The following is a 20014-nucleotide window of genomic DNA, read 5'->3' as shown; positions in this document are numbered from 1 at the left end:
GAGCTGCGACCAGTGCTTCAATTGTCCGATGAATTGTGAACCCATTTTTCATGTCATATTGATGAATATGCCGATCAGATTATAAATAAAAGCTATTCTTTAAGAGTTCCTTTCAAATAAAAATTGATTAGTTATTCAGTGAAAAAAATGTTAATACAAGTGTTTTGTTCAAAGTGCTTATACGTCTCACTTGTGTAGAGAATCTTCAGATTAATTATTCATGTAAAATTATGCTTCAATATGAGGTATTTAATGGAGTAGTATTAAAACACTGAAGAACAAAACTTTCCTGATTGTGGATACTAGAAAAAGAATCTTCACATAGATTGTAATTTCTCCTTGAAATTGTTGACAAAGAAGGATTCAATCTGATTTATGTTAGTATTTTCTTGAAACATTCTTTTTTACCAGTCTTTTACAAACCTTTTATTGATTTTTGTTTAAACACTGTTGTTCAAGTTTTCCTCTTGGTTATGCAATTACAGTGCAGGTTTCAACATACAGAATACAAAATGACAAAATAATTGAACATACAAGGCTCTAGGAGAACATTGACTATAGTGACAGGTTTCAGAGTAGCAGCCATGTTAGTCTGTATTCGCAAAAAGAAAAGGAGTACCTGTGGCACCTTAGAGACTAACAAATTTATTAGAGCATAAGCTTTCGTGAGCTACAGCTCACTTCATGCATCCGATGAAGTGAGCTGTAGCTCACGAAAGCTTATGCTCTAATAAATTTGTTAGTCTCTAAGGTGCCACAGGTACTCCTTTTCTTTTTGCGAATACAGACTAACACGGCTACTACTCTCAAACCTACGTTAGGAAAGGGGCTGTGCAAATTAGAAGCAACTGAAACTTCTGTATCTAAAGTTATCTATGCAATTTATAACTGATGGATGATTTCGCAATTCATTTTTTTGCATTTTCAGTATTTGATTTAATTAATACCCTTATGTCTTTTCATTCCCTACTAAAGTCATGTATGCGTCAGATATTTCATTTCCTAAGCTATCTCTGAAACCTGCTATTAGATATAGTTAGGGCTTCCAGTTTTAGGTTAAAAGCAAGTACCTGATAAAAGCATACTGAAGTTCAAAATCAAAATTTTGCAGAGAATATTTTATAAAAGTGTTGCTAAATTTTATTAACTTACTTGTTTGTTAAAACCTGTCATTGTTATTTACAGAAATTACTTTGCAACTGGTTGTCGTATCAGTCGGTCATTAATCTTCATGTGCAGCATTATTTGATACTGATTTCTGAATCATGGGACGGACGGGTAAGACTCATGCTGATTATACATGCAAGTGTTCTGATTTTTCTTGCATAAAAATATAAAGATCAATTGATTTAATTTTTGTTTCCTATGTGACTATGTGCAAGTTATAGTATCGAAAGACCAAGAGTGAACTGGCCTGAGATGACTGATAGCAATTAATGATACACTGAAAACTTTTTGGCCTGTCTGACAAGTGGCCTCTGGGTTTTCTTTTTTTGCCTTCTGGAAGGGACCAGTGATCACTTTAAGATCAGATACTTTTAGAATAATCAGGGATAGAAATTGGATGCCTCAATTCCAGCTTTCAAATGGTGTAATCTTATTTCTAGGAGTTAATGAGAATATGTGCTGGTAAACTCATGCTGAAATTGAAGGAAGCTGGTAATTGGAAAAACTAGATCTTAAAGCAAGGATAAGATCATAAAATTTAATAACTCCTCTTGGAGTTACAGCCAAAACTGTGGAAGAGTGAACGGTCTTGGTGGTCTTTGGCACAAACTGGTGGGAGCCCTACAAATGGACAAAGAGAGTATATTGGCTCTATTCCCCTGGCTTAAGTGAAAGTGTGGTGTAGTTATGGCATTACCCCCTCCATGTGTTCATTGTGTCTTTCAGCTGTAGATGCTCCTAGTCTTGTGCACATTGAGATTCTGGCTGACCCCTCTGCGGGTGTCGTTAGGGGGCAAAGGGCTTTTTTCACTTATTCCAGAATATGGGTAAAATGGTAAGGTTTAAGGTTGTCTCACATTTTCCTGTTTTCTGTGGCTTAAAACTTTTGAGTTCTTTAACTGTTTGGGTTCAAATTTTCTGAGCTGGCTGTCTGCCTAAAGCTGAAGGCTTTTTGCAAGTTTCAACAAAACCAGTGTAAGCATTTCCCAGAATGAATTTTGACGAAAAATGCATTGTTTTACCCATGTTAAACTCTAAACAGTTAAAGAGTAAACTGTTTACTCTTAGCAATTTCATTGAGAAGTACCTCTGTGCTTTGGATGAGGAACTCAAAATTTGGCCAAGGGGTCACCTTGTTTATTCCATTCTGTGGAAAATATACCCAAATTTGGCCAAGTTATAAGCTGCTTTTATAAATAAATTAGTTTGTACATGTTCAGTTGAGGTTTGTTAGAGACTGGCAGCTAAATTTTCAAAAGATTCTATCTGCACTGAGCGTGCTGTGTCCCTATGTGCGGGCCAGACTGTACATATATCATTCTCCAGAGTGACTGAAAATGCTTCATCCCCAGGCTGCAGGGGCTGAGCAGGACTTCCACTGCAGTTGTTCTTCACAGTACCTGGGGGCTGCTGTGGTATGTGGCAATAGAATGGACAGGAAGGAGACTAGTCTTTTGCTGACAGTACTCCTGCTGCTGGTACCCAGCAGCATGGAGAAGGCTGTGCCTGACTGAATGTGAGGTTTTTGGTTTGTCAAGTTGGTTTTGCACATCATAAGTGTAGCTTTCAAGTATGATCCTACCTTTGGATAAAATAAGTGATAAGGGAGTGACTGAAGTTGTGCCACCTTAAAAAATTATGCAGTGTTATACAGACATTTCCTGATGAAGAAAATTTCATATGAAAAGGTAACTAGTGGCTTGCTGGGAGTATAGGAAATCATAAATAAACCACAAAGAATATTTGTGAGAGATAGAAAACCATTTAAAATCCAAACTAGCCTCCAACTGTGATATCTGAAGGGCATGTCCCAATTAAAATTCTTCATTAATGGAATATTACTTTATTTTGTTATCCTGTTGCAAATGGTTTGTAGCTACTGCAATATTTTTCATTAAAAAAAGGCAACACCTTCAAAAGATACAGTAAATCAGTACCTGATTAAACTACTAATAAATCCCATTAAAACTGATTTTATACTGAGAAAATTTAGAAATATTTATAGTGGAGATTGTCTTGCTGTCACCTTATGAAGAAAAGGAGTACTTGTGGCACCTTAGAGACTAACAAATTTATTAGAGCATAAGCTTTCGTGAGCTACAGCTCACATCATCGGATGAATTGAGCTGTAGCTCACGAAAGCTTATGCTCTAATAAATTTGTTAGTCTCTAAGGTGCCACAAGTACTCCTTTTCTTTTTGCAAATACAGACTAACACGGCTGCTACTCTGAAACCTGTCACCTTATGAGTGTCCTATGCTTTGAAAATAAACATAACTCCAGAATATTAAATCTAATGACAGTACACTGTAGTACACATAACTACTGCTTTCATAAAGATTAACACTTCAATATTTGTCAATCTTTAAACACTTTAGAAATTATCTAAATTTACAGTAAATGTTGAATATTTGATGTTCTGGAAACAGTCTGAGCCTTAACTGATTTCCCATACTCTTTTTACAATCTTCCCATTTAAATCCACTTGAACATGTTCCACATGATAATCAAGAGCCTGCACTATTTGTTTAAAGCTAACCCCTGAAGAAGAAAAAACCTGATCTTTGCTCCCTGGACCTCAGATATGGCTGCCAAAGCCCACTTTGTAGAACACCAAATGCAAGAGAAAAAATTAGCTTGTGGTGTCATGAAGATGATGTACTGTTCTAGCACTGGTCTAGGATTCAGGAGATCAAGGTTCTCAGTTCAGCCACAAATAACATAACTGGAGTCAATGTAGCATAGGTCAACTTACTGCAGTGTCTACGCTGCACTGGGTCGACGGGAGAAACTCTCCCATCGACTTACCTTACACTTCTTGTTGGTGGAGTACTGGAGTTGACAGGAGAGTGATCTTAATGCCTAGGGGTGCTTGCTTTTGCAACGCCAGCCCTATTTTGCCAAGTTCATGTATTGGACAGTGAACCTGCAGGCAGGCATCTGCTTTGTAACAGGATAGGGCCTGACTTTAGTTTGGGCCTTAGGCCTTGCAGTAGGCCCTTATATCAGGCCTCACGTCTCAGGCTCTCTCTTTCTACTACTCTGAAAATTTGGCTTCTATTGGACATGTACAATCATTTGTGTGTAACTAAATCTTGTGTATAAATCACGTATCTACCTGTGTACATGGCCTGTTGCTCTCACAAGGCAAATTAAGAATATATCAGGTGATGTGTATACATAAATATTATATTTGTCTGGAACATTGGGTATTTCCATACATTATACATATGTAAATAATTGTGCGTGTCTAACTTCGGCAATCTGGAACAAAGTATTTAAAGCCTCAACACCCTTATGAGAGAGCATATCTCCAGCTCCCTGGATAGGGAAATGAGGTACAGAGAGGCTGTGGCTTGTCAGGGGCAAACAGTGAGTCTTTCTGAAAATAAAACCCAGAACTCCTGATCGCAAATCCCATGCGATAAATGGTAGACTCTGCACCCTTATTTGAAATGAGTTGTACCAAAGGTTTAACTTTCATTTTCAAAGCATTTTACAAAAATTAAACCTTTGAACAACACACAATTTCCATACCAGATTATGGCCAAACTCTGTGAAACATTGCTTTTTTTTAATGTAGTGTTGCAATTTAGATTTTCTTTTTTCTGTGTATTGAGTGTAATATTCAAGTATATTGAGAAGACAATGCCTTTTCTGGGTTTTAGCCATACATACTTGTAATCAGGAAACAAAGACTATGTTCAGTGACAGTGAAGGCTGCATTAAGACACACTTAGGCATTCAAAACCTTAAAAGCAGGGAAATAAGGGGGAAAACTCCTGTTTCTTTCCACCTTCTTATTACTTACAATGTTGTTAGTATCTAGAACTCTATATGGTTTTCACTTCTGTGTCCAACAGATACCAAAATGCAATACATACCCAACTTCATCAAATTTGCACTCTAAAGTGAAACCTTAACAGTAACATCAGCAATGTGAAAGCAAAATAAGTTCCAAAAGCATGTGACAAATGTGTCAAACTGTTGATGCAAGAGGCTGGAGTCAATGAGTTTTGCATGACAGAGTGAACTGAATAAAGTTGGGTTATGTATTGCTGTCTGATATGGGTTGGAGATGGAAGTGAATGCCTTTTGAGGGAAGTTTTAATAGTGTTGTACTCAATGTAAAGATGGTAAGGAATACTGGAAACTTTTGTTAACTTCAAAGTATAAAAGTATGAGCAGACAAGGGATTGAGTGGGTAGGATGGGTTTTGGTGCAACCTGAACTGTCACTAACCTTAATTCTTGTTTGTTAATTTCTCACACAGTAGCAACTTGGGGGCCCAGCTGAGGGTTAAAGCCACGTTGTGGTAGGTGCTGTGTAGAAACGTAGTAAAAAGACTGCTGTCCAAAGAGAACTGATAGTCTATGACTGCCAACAAAATAGGGGCTTGAATTTGACAATGCAGCTGGTGACTGAAACAGGCAAATGAGGAGCAAAGAGAGGGGTGGGAACGTGAGCTAAGAATAAAACCAGAATTTTATGCATAGTAAGCAGTAGTATTATGATATATATTTAATTATTGACCCAATCGTATTCTCACTCACGTCATGTTTTGCTACTGACTTCGCTGGGGGTAGGTCTGGGTGCTGTGTCTGCAATGGCATGTCCTGCAAAACCTTGGTTGCAGCTTAGAAAGAACTACTGAACACAGATGATACAGCAGCCTTAACCCTGCCCTCTTGGGGTTGCCAGTCATCAGTCAACCTCTCTGACGATCCCTCTGTACATACCTCTTTACCAAACTACACTCTCCCGATATCCATTACTATACATCAAACATCCATAACTACTAGTGGCTGAGGATAGGGAAAGGAATCTGGTAAACAGGTTGTGCAAAAAGGGGACAGAGTTAAGGTTGCAGTGTACGTTCTGTGATGTACAGTTGTTGTAATGGTAGAGACGTGCGGCTTAACTTTTAATTTTACTTTTGTGGATTTGTAGTCACCCTAACTGATTTTTTTTTTGCTTATTAATAGAAGACATGCTAGTCCTTCAGTGCTTACAGTCTGTGTATAAAGTTTGTCTCACGAGATTCCCAACAAAATAATTGAACCTTCAAGAACTAAAATCTACCTAGATTTTAAATATTAAGAGGAAGTTTTATGAGCTCATATAGTGAAAGATTACTTTGTGTGAAAACAAGACCCAGGTTTTTTTGTCATGAAAGCTAATGGAGAAAGAAGCATGGTGACAGAAACTTTTTGTTGTCAACCTCTGCCGGGGAGAGTTTTAAAGTGAGAATTCGTGGCTAGGGGAAAAATTTTGAATCTCCTCAGGCCATGTATATACTACTAACATATAGCAGCACAGCGGCACTGATACAGTTGTGTTGCTGTAAAATGGCTCGTGTAGCTGCTCTATGATGACAGGAGGGAACTCTCCCATCGACATAATAAAACCATCTACACGAGTGGTGGTAGCTATGTAGACGGGAGAAGCTATCCTGCTGACACAGTGCTGTGCATGCTACCGCTTATGCTGGCAAAATTTATGTTGCTCTGGGGGCATGTGTGTTTTTTCCACATCCCTGAGCAGCCTAAGTATTGCCAACGTAAGTGGTAGTGTAGACATGACCTAAGCCAGTTAGCAATTTTTACCTGCATTATAGACTGAGTTACTGAAGTTTTCAAATCATGGTTTAAAGACTTCAAGTTACGTAGAATTCACTATTGACACTAGTTTAAACATGCAAGTGACCATGCCCCATGCTGCAGAGGAAGGAAGAAAACGCCCAGGGTCTCTGCCAATTTGACCTGAAAGAGAATTCCATCCCAACCCCAAATATGGTGATCAGTTAGATCTTGATAATGTGAGCAAGACTTGCCCAACAGATACCTGGGAAAGAATTCTCTGTAATAACTCAGAGCCCTCCCCATCTAACTATTCTGTCTGAATAATTTAGCTATGTAGTGAATGTGTGTATGTTGGCACGTGTGCATTTAGGCCCTGATTCAGTGAACTGTTTTAAGCATATGCTGAATATTGAGTGCTTTGCTGGACTGGGCCTTGAGTGAGGGTGGGATGTGCAAGTCCTTATTACTTTGGACTGCACAGTTTACTCTTTATTTAAATTAAAAATCTGTCTTGTCCATTTGACATTTTTAAAAAACAGTTTAAATAATGTCTTCATTTATCTGTAGAAGAAAAAGTATTCTTAAAACATTATTAATTCCAAAACTAGTTAAGGTTGCGGTATAACAGCACAGTTTACCCATCACTTTACAAAATCCACGCACTTGAAAGTAAAAATTGTAGGTAGACCTCAAATCTTGCATCATGCATGAAAACACATTCAAATCAAGTGTAAAGAACTTCATATTTCATCCCAGCATAAATAGTGATTAAAAAATTAGTTCTCAAAATGTAATTGTAAATCTGACAAAAAATGTATTTCTGTACATTGTCATATATTGAACAGCCTCAAATGTAAGTTAATTCATATGTTTTCACTCAGAAATTGATACTTTTCCTCCTAAAACACTATTAAAATTTCACCTTACTGATGTCAGCTTGTTATTTGAAGGTACAGTAATTGTTAATGCTAACAGGCAGTCTTTGTCACACAATTAAAATAATAGGCAGCAGGTTTAATTCAAACCAAACTGAGTATTTTTTTATCAACACAACACACAGTTAACTTGTGGAACTCATTGCCATGGGGTATTGTGATGACCAAAAGTATAATTTTACAATTGAGATAAGAATGAGATAAGTTCAAGGAGGATAGGTCCAGCAATGGCTACTAGCCAAGATGGTCAGGGGTACAACCCTATGCTCAGGGACTTCCTCTGACTGCTAGTAGCTGGGGAGGGGAGGAGGAGTGGGTCACTCAATCTGCCCTGTTCTGTACACTCCCACTGAAGCGTCAGTACTGGCCAATGTTGGAGACAGGCTACTGGGCTAGATGGACCATTAGTGTGACCAGTATGGTAGTTCTTATGTAAATCATCACCATATACTCATCTGTTAGTTATGAAAAAATGGTTCCTTTGCATCTTCAGCCATGTTGTAACTGTGTCAAAGATTGTATACAATTAGAAAATGTTTGCATGGTGTGACAAAGCTCTGTCCTTGCCTCCGTGGGTCCCACGTTTCCTGGCGGATTTCGCTAGCCTCAGAGGCTCACTGTGATCCTCCACGTAACCCTTCTTTCTCTAGAGACAAGGGTCACAGTCTACTGAGCCATTTTCATCATAAGCCAGCGAGGGAGGTGAGGAGAAGTTATCCTTCCTTGCACAGTCTCTGTTGTCTCCCAGTCTCAGTGATTAAACGGGGCAAAGATGGGGGGAAGCCCGGGCCGACCCTCTACTCCGGCTCCAGCCCAGGGACCCTAATAGTATTAGCTATGGTAGCAGACCTTTTAGAAACATGACATGTACAATTCCCTAGGCTACTTCCCCCACAGCAGCCCTCACTTCCTCAAGCTCCACTTCACCCTTACCTCAGGGCCGCCTTCCTTGTGCTTGATACGGTGTGTACTACTCAGCCTCTCCAACAGCACAACTTCTTCCCACAGCTCCTGACATGCCCACCCACCCACCTGACTGACTGGGAGGCTTTTAACGAGTTTCAGCCAGCCCCTGATTGAGTTCAGGTGTCCCAATCAACCTAGCCTTCTCCCTGCCTTCTGGAAAGTTCTTAATTGGCCCCAGGTGTTTAATTGACCTGGAGCAGCTGGCATTTCACTGATCCTGGTATCAAGAATTTGTTTAGCTTGGAGGGACTCTCTCCATCTCCCCCCCCACTGCTCTCCCATAGCCTTCTAGCTTGGAGGGAGATGGGAAGCTGCTACTCCTGCTGCTGCTAAGCCCTAAGCTCTCCCTGCTGCTCCAGCTGCTCCCCTGGCTGGGCCAGACAACCCCCCTTTTTGCTACTTGGCTGCTGGACCCCCCACTCTTGGGTGCTGCTACTGCTGCAACTGCAGCCCCGGAGGGGGGGGGGCTGCTAGCCCACTCCCCAGAGAGGAGGAGTGAGGGACCCCAGCCACTGCTGTTGTGGATACCAGCACCACCACCTGAGAGGGGTCCATTCTGCATGCCTGGACCACCACCTGGAGTTCCTGGAGCTGCTGCTGCTGCAGAGGCCGCTGCCTGGAGCTGCTGAAGGCCGAGGAGGAGAAGAAGAGGATCATCTGCCAGTGGGACAGCACCTAGAGACTTTGCAGACCACCGTGGAGGGGGCCCTAAGACTGAGTAATTTTCAAACTGTGCTCTTGCGGTGGGGGTTTTGACTGTGTTTGTAGGGACACCGGGGGTGTGGCGTGGAGCTGCCCCCCGATCCATCTGTGTCCCCCCCCAACCCCCACCACTATTACCACCACCGCTGCCCCCTCCACCACCCCCACTGGCTGTATACCATCTGCCTCAGCTCCTGCCTCTGGACTCAGCTGCTTGCTTGGCTTGCCACGCCCTATTTCCACCCTTTGGGCCAGAAGCAGCAGCAAGCTAAAAAAGACTTCTGCAAGTGCACATGGGCACATGTGCCCCCCCCGGACTGCCTAACCCCCAGCTTTGCCCTTTACTACCTGCCCCATTTGCCACTTGCTTTGCCTCCTCTTTTGCTCCAGCCCCCCTTACTAGCTTCAGTTTGTTTGCCTGCCCCGCCCATTTCCTTCTGCAGCCTTTGTTTGTTTGCCCCGCCCCAGCCTCTGAAGCTAGCCCCTTGGTTTCCCTGTTCTACCCCCAGACCGCTTAGCCCCTCGCTCCGTGTGCCCATGCCCCCTCCCATGCGCTTGTGCAACTCCCCATTTCAGTTGCAACCCTCTTCACTGCACCTTCAATGTTGTTGAATCCCGCCCCCCATAGTGCACCAAGAGGAGCCGGAATTTCCACCTTGTGTCGGTGACTGACCCCTAACCCCTGATTGCCCCCCGTCCAGCCCACCCCTTTTGGCGCCCTCCTCCCCTGCCTGCAGCCTAGCGGGGAGGAGTGGTCGACCTGCTTCCCCTCTCCCCTCCTCCTTCTGGTGTCCCCCTTTCCTCCTTGCTCATGATGGCGGGGGATGAGACGGGTGAGACCTCTCCAGTAGCCCGAGCTCCCCCTCCCCCGCCTGCCCCTCCGTTACCCCCCCAAGCTTCTACCTCCGCTGCCAAACCATCTGCCATCGCCCCCGCTGGGGCACCAGCAGCGACGGGCACCGGGGTGACCTCCACTGCTGCCACGTCTATCACCCCCTCAGATTTGGGGGGAGTCCTCCCAGCTGGCGGGAAGGGCCAGGGGAAGAAGAAGGGGAAGGGCCCCGCTAAAAAGACCAGGCCCTCCATGGCAGGGGCTGCCCCCGATGCCCCGGCCCCATCTCCAGCTGGGGCGCCCCTCCCCGCTGTTCCCTCCACCAGCTCTGCAGGTGTCCCTCCCCCGGCCCCTAGAGCATACGCCCAGGTGGCGGCAGCCCCCCCGCCTGCCGCTACATCATTTCTCCAGCCCACCGCCTCCGCTACCATCTATAGCGGCCGGGGCCCCTTTCCCACCATGACCAGGAAGCACGGCGTCCGTTGCCTCCTGGTGCCCGCCTCGCCACACGTGGAGACCTATGTGCGGGCGTTGGCGAGGGTGGTGGGGCCCACGGCCATTGTGGCGGCCTCCAAAATGTATGGCAAGGTCGTCTTCTTCTTAGCATCGGAGGCCGCCGCCCAGGAGGCGGTGGAGAAGGGCCTGGCGGTGGGGGGCGTGTTCGTCCCTTTAGAGCCGCTAGAGGACCTGGGCGTCCGCCTGGTCCTGACCTCCGTCCCTCCCTTTCTCTCCAATGCCGCCCTGTTACCCGCCCTTTCTACCTTGGGAAAGCCCATCTCTGTCATCAGCCCTCTCCCGTTGGGCTGCAAAGACCCCGCCCTCCATCACGTCCTCTCCTTCCGCCGGCAAGTGCAGCTTCAACTGCCGCCGGCGGCGCGCGACGGAGAGGCACTCGAGGGGTCATTCCTAGTCCCCTACCAGGGGACCCCTTACAGGGTGCATTATTCCACGGGGGAGGCCCGGTGCTACCTCTGCCGGGCGATGGGGCACGTCCGGAGGGACTGCCCCCTTGCCCGGGAAGAAGGGGCACCCAGGACCCCCGAGCCCCGGCAGGGCACCGGCCCCGTCATCGCCGACGCCCCTGGCTGCCCGGCACCCGAAACTGCCCCTCCTCCTTCCCAGTCCACCATTGCTCCCGCTCGGGCCCAAGGGGTACCTCCCCCACTATGCGCAGACGAGCGGGAGAACCCCGCCACCGCTGCTTGCAATCTGGCGGGGCCTGTGGAGGAGGGTGCGGCAGGGACAGCGCCAAGCATGGGAGAGGGCCCGCCCCAAGGGGAATCTTCCCTCCCTTGTGCTGCCCCACCGTTACCCCCTCAAGTCCCTGAGCCATCGCCTCTGCCCCCTGACACAACCCCTGCTAGCCAGCCCCCGGATGATGCCATGGAGGGCTGGGCCCTAGTCAAGGGGAAGCGGGGCAAGCGGAAGGCTCGAGCTCCGCTCCTCCCATGTGACGCGGAGGCCCCCCGGAAGACCAGGAAGGGGGGCACCGATGCCGAGCCTTCCGCTCTACCCACGGGTGTGTTCCACCCACTAGAGCCGGCTGGGGAAGACGTGGCAGCACTGGAAGACGGTATCTCCCCTCCACGGGAGTCCCTCCCCTCCAAGACCCCCGAGGCACCATCTGAAACCCCAGTGTGCCCCGAAGTAACCATCGCGTCAGGTGCCGGCGGGGAGAATCCCGGGGTAGCGGAAAACAATTTCCCCTCTATATATGAGGAGATCGAGGCCCTGGGTCTGACCCCAGTCACCCAAGGGGAGGACGATCCTATGCCAGCGGGCCTCGATCTGGGCGACTTCTTTCCAGCCCCCCTTTCCCCATACTCCCTCCCCCTAACCGTTGCTTCTGCTCCCACCTCCGAGGAGCCCCTGGACTCCTCCATCAACTCGGCTGCAGAAGGCACCCTGCTGAGAGCCACCGAGCCAATTGAGGCGACGGCCAGTGCCACGCGGCTGGAACCTGAGCCACCAGGGGCATCCCTCGCTGGTGAGGAGCATTCGACCTCCTTTCCGGGAGAGGACCCTACAGAAGAAAGTCCACCTCCTGATGCCGTGGCTGCCAAATCTACCAGACAGCTTGCGCCCGGCATCGGTGAGAGCCCTCTCCTGACCCAGAATCTCACCTCTACCCCTGCCCCTGCCCTTCTCCCGCCCACCTCCCGAGATATTATTGCCACCCCTGGGACAGTCTCCTTCCCCTTTCCAACAGATGACTCCCAGGGAATGGCCTTTGTGTTTGCCCGTCCCGACCCACCAGGGGCTGCTATCCTCCCTCCGCCGCCCCCTATCGCCCCAGCACTCAGGTCAACCCATCAAGAGCCCCGTCGGGGGTCCGCACCCTGTCTGCCCGTCCCGCTGGGCCAGGGGGCTGTACCAAGGGCCCCATCGGGAAGCAACCAGACCATAACCCCAGCCCCCCATGCGCTGCGAGAGGAGTTGCGGGAGTTCCTAGAAGATGTCCGTGGCTCCCGCAACAAAGTCCAGCTTGCCCTCCAGCGATGGGGGGACTTTAATCAAATCCTCCGGGCCGCAAGGGCCCTCATGGGGGAGGGGAAAAGGACCGGGAGACAGGGCGCCGCGGCCTACCAGCGGGTCCGCCACTTCCGTGACTCCTTACTCACCTACGGGGTGGGTCACGGACTGCTACGCGACCCGCCGGGAGCCACGAGCATCCCTGCCGGCGAGGATCCCCCCCAGCCCTCCTCATGGCACCCTTTACCATCGCAACATTGAACACCCGTGGCTGTAAGATGGGTCTCCGCAGGTCCCAGGTGCTCTCCTTCCTTCGAGAGGGGAGGTACTCTGTGGTTTTCCTGCAGGAGACCCATACGGATCCGACCGCCGAAGACAGCTGGCGGCTGGATTGGGGGGACAGGGTCTACTTTAGCCACCTCACAGTTCATACGGGTGGAGTGGCGACCCTGTTCTCCCCCGACCTACGGCCCGAGGTGCTGGGGGTCGCCGAGGCTGTGCCGGGTCGCCTGCTGCACCTCCGGGTCCACATGGAGGGGCTCGTAATCAACCTCGTCAACATCTATGCCCCAGCAGCGAGCCCGGAGCGGCTGCAATTCTATCAGCAGGCATCCGCCTTCCTCGGCACCTTGGATCCTCAGGAGTGCCTGGTCCTGGGAGGGGACTTTAACATCACCCTTGAGGAACGGGACCGCTCGGGAACCGAGAAGAGCCAGGCCGCCGTGGCCGTCCTCCAGGAGATAGTCGAACACCACTCCCTGGTGGACGTCTGGCGCGACCACCACCCGGATGACGCTTCCACGTTCACCTTTGTCCGGGTGGAGGCCCATCGGTCACGCCACTCCCGGTTAGACCGCATTTACTTATCACGCTTTCATCTTACACGAGCCCACTCCTCCAGCATCCGGCCGGCCCCATTTTCGGACCATCACATAGCCACCGTGACAGCCTCCCTCTGCGCGGAGAGGCCGGGGCCGGCCTATTGGCATTTTAACAACAGCTTGCTGGAGGATGCGGGCTTCGTGGCGTCCTTCCGGGAGTTCTGGCTGGCCTGGCGAGGGCAGCGGCGTGCCTTTCCCTCGGCACGGCGGTGGTGGGACGTAGGGAAGGTGCGCGCCCGGCTCTTCTGCCGTGACTACACCCGGGGCACCAGCCGACGGAGGGATGCAGCGATAGAGCAGTTGGAACGGGAGGTCTTAGAGCTGGAGAGGCGTCTGGCCGCCAGCCCCGAGGATCCACCCCTCTGCGGAGCGTGCCGGGAGAAGCGGGAGGAGCTCCGGAGCCTCGAGGACCATCGGGCCCGGGGTGCCTTTGTTCGATCCCGCATCCGTCTCCTTAGGGAGATGGATTGCGGCTCCCGCTTCTTCTACGCCCTGGAAAAAAAGAGGGGGGCTAAGAAACATATCATCTGCCTACTGACTGAGGATGGCACCCCCCTCACGGATCCGGTGGAGATGTGCGAGAGGGCGAGAGCCTTCTACGCAAGCCTTTTCTCCCCGGAGCCGACCGATCCTAACGCTTGCAGAGTGCTGTGGGAGGAGCTCCCGACGGTCAGCGTGGGCGACCGAGACCGGCTAGAGCTGCCTCTCACTCTGGCCGAGTTCTCGGAAGCCCTCCGTCGCATGCCCACCAATAAATCTCCGGGCATGGACGGGCTGACCGTGGAGTTCTACCGGGTGTTCTGGGACGTCCTGGGCCCAGACCTAGTCACCGTCTGGGCCGAGTCTTTGCAGAGCGGGGTCCTCCCTCTTTCGTGCAGGCGAGCCGTGCTCGCCTTATTGCCGAAGAAGGGGGACCTCCGCGATTTACGAAATTGGCGTCCCGTCTCGCTCCTCAGCACGGACTACAAAATCGTGGCAAAAGCCATCTCCCTGAGGCTAGGGTCCGTGCTGGCGGACGTGGTCCACCCAGACCAGACCTACACTGTCCCGGGCCGCAGTATCTTCGACAACATCTATCTGGTCCGGGACTTACTGGAACTTGGGTGTAGGGATGGTCTGTCGTTCGCCCTCCTGTCTTTAGATCAAGAGAAGGCGTTCGACAGGATGGATCACGGGTATCTCCTGAGCACTCTGCAGGCATTTGGCTTCGGACCCAGGTTTGTGAACTTTCTCCGGGTGCTGTACGCTTCCGCAGAGTGTCTGGTAAGACTCAACTGGACCCTGACCGAACCGGTCAACTTCGGGCGAGGAGTACGGCAGGGGTGCCCCCTCTCAGGCCAGCTCTACGCTCTGGCGATCGAGCCCTTCCTCTGTCTCCTCCGAAGGAGGTTGACAGGGTTGGTGCTGAGGGAGCCGGAGCTGCGGCTGGTCCTGTCGGCGTACGCTGATGACGTGCTCCTCATGGTCCAGGACCCGGGCGACTTAGTGCGAGTGCAGGCTTGCCAGGCCATCTATTCAGCAGCCTCCTCTGCGCGGGTCAACTGGGTCAAGAGCTCTGGCTTGGTGGTAGGGGACTGGCGGCAGGCGAGCCCCCGCCCACCCGCGCTTCAAGCCATCCGGTGGAGCACGGGTCCGCTGCTCTATCTGGGCGTTTACCTTTCTGCCACGCATCCCTCTCCGCCGGAGAACTGGCAGAATTTAGAGGGCGGGGTGATAGAGCGGCTCCGGAAATGGACAGGACTGCTCCGGTGCCTCTCCCTTCGAGGGAGAGCGTTAGTGCTTAATCAACTAGTCCTGTCCATGCTTTGGTACCGGCTCAACACCCTGGTCCCAGCCCCGGCTTTCCTGACCAACCTGCGGACATCGATTCTGGAGTTCTTTTGGTCAGGACTGCACTGGGTCCCTGCAGGGGTTCTCCATCTACCTGTGGAGGAGGGAGGGCAGGGCCTCAAATGTCTGCTTACTCAGGTCCATGTCTTCCGCCTCCAGACCCTGCAGAGGCTCCTTTATGGTGCAGGTAGTCCGGCGTGGAGCATACTGGCGCACGCCTTCCTGCGCCGCTTCCGAGGGCTCCGATACGACCGGCAGCTCCTTTATCTCCATCCGAGAGGTCTTCCGCGAGACCTCTCCGGGCTGCCGGTCTTCTACCAGGACCTCCTCCGGACCTGGAAACTCTTTACAACGAGCAGGTCCGTGGCGGCCACCGAGGGGGCAGATCTCCTCGCGGAGCCCCTGCTACACAACCCCCAGCTCCGTTTGCAGGTGGCGGAGTCCCGCTCGGTGCGCCAGAGGTTGGTCCTGGCAGAGGTCACAAGAGTCGGAGACCTCCTGGACTATGACCGGGGAGACTGGCTGGATCCCCTAACCTTCGCTCAGCGCATGGGGCTTTCCAGACCTTGTACTCCCCGATGCATACTTCAGGAGGTGAAGGCCGCTTTGCCGCCCGCTGCTCGGGTTTATCTCGACCGGGTCCTGCACGAGGGCACGCCCCGCCCACCCACTACCCCAGGCCCGCCGGACCTTTTAATTGGACCCCTCCCCCGTGGACCCAACCGATCCCTTCACCCCTTCACTAGAAGCCGGCTGCACGAGATGCAGCCGGTCTGTTTTCAAACCGCGCCAAGAAAACATCTCTACACGCTCGTGTTCCACACCCTTCACGCCCGCACCCTCGTGTCCCGCCCCGATACAAAATGGCGGGACCTCCTGCCACCTTTGGAGGGTGAGGAGCCCCGGTGGGCCAGCCTATATTCCATCTTAGTCCCAAAGCCCGCCGGGGATGTCAGTTGGCGGCTCCTTCACGGAGCCGTGAGCACGGGCGTGTACTTGGCGCGGTTCACCACAATCCCAGACACCTGCCCCTTTTGCGGCGTGAGGGATACCCTGGCACATGTCTACCTGGAGTGTGCCAGGCTGCAGCCCCTATTCCGGCTCCTCACCAATATCTTATTACGTTTTTGGTTGCACTTCTCCCCTCACCTTCTCATTTATGCACTCCCTATCCGTGGCCCCACAAAGTCCCGGGATCTCCTGGTCAACCTCCTCCTGGCCCTAGCTAAAATGGCCATCTACAAAACCAGAGTGAGGAGGTTGGCCGATGGAGTCTCCTGTGACTGTGGGGCCTATTTCCGATCCTCGGTCCGTTCACATATCCGGGCAGAGTTCCTCTGGGCGGCGTCCTCTGACTCCCTTGACGCCTTTGAGGAGCAGTGGGCTCTGTCCGGGGTTCTCTGCTCGGTGTCCCCGTCCGGTTCCCTTCTTTTGACCCTTTGACCGCACTCCTGTCCCTGTTATTTTATTAGTTGTCCCCCGGAATTTTTTGGGTATCTAGGTCCTGTGGATCCCCCTTTTAGGCTGAGGGGGACCCTTTAGCAGTGGACGGGCTTCGCCCGCCCACTTCCCGGATCCCAATAAGACTGCTCTCCCATAGCCTTCTAGCTTGGAGGGAGATGGGAAGCTGCTACTCCTGCTGCTGCTAAGCCCTAAGCTCTCCCTGCTGCTCCAGCTGCTCCCCTGGCTGGGCCAGACAACCCCCCTTTTCTGCTACTTGGCTGCTGGACCCCCCACTCTTGGGTGCTGCTACTGCTGCAACTGCAGCCCCGGAGGGGGGGGGCTGCTAGCCCACTCCCCAGAGAGGAGCAGTGAGGGACCCCAGCCACTGCTGTTGTGGATACCACCACCACCACCTGAGAGGGGTCCTTTCTGCCTGCCTGGACCACCACCTGGAGTTCCTGGAGCTGCTGCTGCTGCAGAGGCCGCTGCCTGGAGCTGCTGAAGCCCAAGGAGGAGAAGAAGAGGATCATCTGCCAGTGGGGCAGCACCTAGAGACTTTGCAGACCACCGTGGAGGGGGCCCTAAGACTGAGTAATTTTCAAACTGTGCTCTTGTGGTGGGGGTTTTGACTGTGTTTATAGGGACACAGGGGGTGTGGTGTGGAGCTGACCCCCGATCCATCTGTGTGTCCCCCCAACCCCCACCACTATTACCACCACCGCTGCCCCCTCCACCACCCCCACTGGCTGTATACCATCTGCCTCAGCTCCTGCCTCTGGACTCAGCTGCTTGCTTGGCTTGCCACGCCCTATTTCCACCCTTTGGGCCAGAAGCAGCAGCCAGCTAAAAAAGACTTGTGCAAGTGCACATGGGCACATGTGCCCCCCCCTGGACTGCCTACCCCCCAGCTTTGCCCTTTACTACCTGCCCCATTTGCCACTTGCTTTGCCTCCTCTTTTGCTCCAGCCCCCCTTACTAGCTTCAGTTTGTTTGCCTGCCCCGCCCATTTCCTTCTGCAGCCTTTGTTTGTTTGCCCCGCCCCAGCCTCTGAAGCTAGCCCCTTGGTTTCCCTGTTCTACCCCCAGACCGCTTAGCCCCTCGCTCCGTGTGCCCATGCCCCCTCCCATGCGCTTGTGCAATTCCCCATTTTAGTTGCAACCCTCTTCACTGCACCTTCGATGTTGTTGAATCCCCCCCCCCCCGTAGTGCACCAAGAGGAGCCGGAATTTCCACCTTGTGTCGGTGACTGACCCCTAACCCCTGATTGCCCCCCGTCCAGCCCACCCCTTTTGGCGCCCTCCTCCCCTGCCTGCAGCCTAGCGGGGAGGAGTGGTCGACCTGCTTCCCCTCTCCCCTCCTCCTTTTGGTGTCCCCCTTTCCTCCTTGCTCATGATGGCGGGGGATGAGACGGGTGAGACCTCTCCAGTAGCCCGAGCTCTCCCTCCCCCGCCTACCCCTCCGTCACCCCCCCAAGCTTCTACGTCCGCTGCCAAACCATCTGCCATCGCCCCCGCTGGGGCACCAACAGCGACGGACACCGGGGTGACCTCCACTGCTGCCACGTCTATCACCCCCTCAGATTTGGGGGGAGTCCTCCCAGCCGGCGGGAAGGGCCAGGGGAAGAAGAAGGGGAAGGGCCCCGCTAAAAAGACCAGGCCCTCCATGGCAGGGGCTGCCCCCAATGCCCCGGCCCCATCTCCAGCTGGGGCGCCCCTCCCCGCTGTTCCCTCCACCAGCTCTGCAGGTGTCCCTCCTCCGGCCCCTAGAGCATACGCCCAGGTGGCGGCAGCCCCCCCGCCTGCCGCTACATCATTTCTCCAGCCCACCGCCTCCGCTACCATCTATAGCGGCCGGGGCCCCTTTCCCACCATGACCAGGAAGCACGGCGTCCGTTGCCTCCTGGTGCCCGCCTCACCCCACGTGGAGACCTATGTGCGGGCATTGGCGAGGGTGGTGGGACCCACGGCCATTGTGGCGGCCTCCAAAATGTATGGCAAGGTCGTCTTCTTCTTAGCATCGGAGGCCGCCGCCCAGGAGGCGGTGGAGAAGGGCCTGGCGGTGGGGGGCGTGTTCGTCCCCTTAGAGCCGCTAGAGGACCTGGGCGTCCGCCTGGTCCTGACCTCCGTCCCTCCCTTTCTGCCCAATGCCGCCCTGTTACCCGCCCTTTCTACCTTGGGAAAGCCCATCTCTGTCATCAGCCCGCTCCCGTTGGGCTGCAAAGACCCCGCCCTCCGTCACGTCCTCTCGTTCCGCCGGCAAGTGCAGCTTCAACTGCTGCCGGCGGCGCGCGACGGAGAGGCACTCGAGGGGTCCTTCCTAGTCCCCTACCAGGGGGCCCGTTACCGGGTGCATTATTCCACGGGGGAGGCCCGGTGCTATCTCTGCCGGGCGATGGGGCACGTCCGGAGAGACTGCCCCCTGGCCCGGGAAGGAGGGGCAGCCAGGACACCCGAGCCCCGGCAGGACACCGGCCCCGTCATCGCCGACGCCCCTGGCTGCCCGGCACCTGAAACCGCCCCTCCTCCTTCACAATCCACCATTGCTCCCGCTCAGGCCCAAAGGGCACCTCCCCCACTATGCCCAGACGAGCGGGAGAACCCCGCCACCGCTGTTTGCAATCTGGCGGGGCCTGTGGAGGAGGGTGCGGCAGGGACAGCGCCAAGCATGGGAGAGGGCCCGCCCCAAGGGGAATCTTCCCTCCCTTGTGCTGCCCCACCGTTACCCCCTCGAGTCCCTGAGCCATGGCCTCTGCCCCCTGACACAACCCCTGCTAGCCAGCCCCCGGATGATGCCATGGAGGGCTGGGCCCTAGTCCAGGGGAAGCGGGGCAAGCGGAAGGCTCGAGCTCCGCTCCTCCCATGTGAGGCGGAGGCCCCCCGGAAGACCAGGAAGGGGGGCACCGATGCCGAGCCTTCCGCTCTACCCACGGGTGTGTTCCACCCACCAGAGCCGGCTGGGGAAGACGTGGCAGCACTGGAAGACGGTATCTCCCCTCCACGGGAGTCCCTCCCCTCCAAGACCCCCGAGGCACCATCTGAAACCCCAGTGTGCCCCGAAGTAACCATCGCGTCAGGTGCCGGCGGGGAGAATCCTGGGGTAGCGGAAAACAATTTCCCCTCTATATATGAGGAGATCGAGGCCCTGGGTCTGACCCCGGTCACCCAGGGGGAGGACGATCCTATGCCAGCGGGCCTCGATCTGGGC

The 20014-nt window shown here is 52.7% G+C and overlaps 1 protein-coding gene across 1 annotated transcript in view; it reads left to right on the top strand.

The window, feature by feature from the left end:
- EFR3A (EFR3 homolog A) overlaps positions 1-20014 on the top strand; it is a 203209-nt gene that overhangs the window by 21906 nt on the left and 161289 nt on the right. The window contains 1 exon segment of the mRNA XM_038390220.2: positions 1186-1278. Coding sequence (XP_038246148.1) covers positions 1266-1278 — 13 coding nt within the window. The 5' untranslated portion in view covers positions 1186-1265.

The sequence above is a fragment of the Dermochelys coriacea genome, chromosome 2, assembly GCF_009764565.3.
Source record: "Dermochelys coriacea isolate rDerCor1 chromosome 2, rDerCor1.pri.v4, whole genome shotgun sequence".
NCBI lineage: Eukaryota > Metazoa > Chordata > Testudines > Dermochelyidae > Dermochelys > Dermochelys coriacea.
This window is presented reverse-complemented; position numbering and strand designations above follow the sequence as displayed.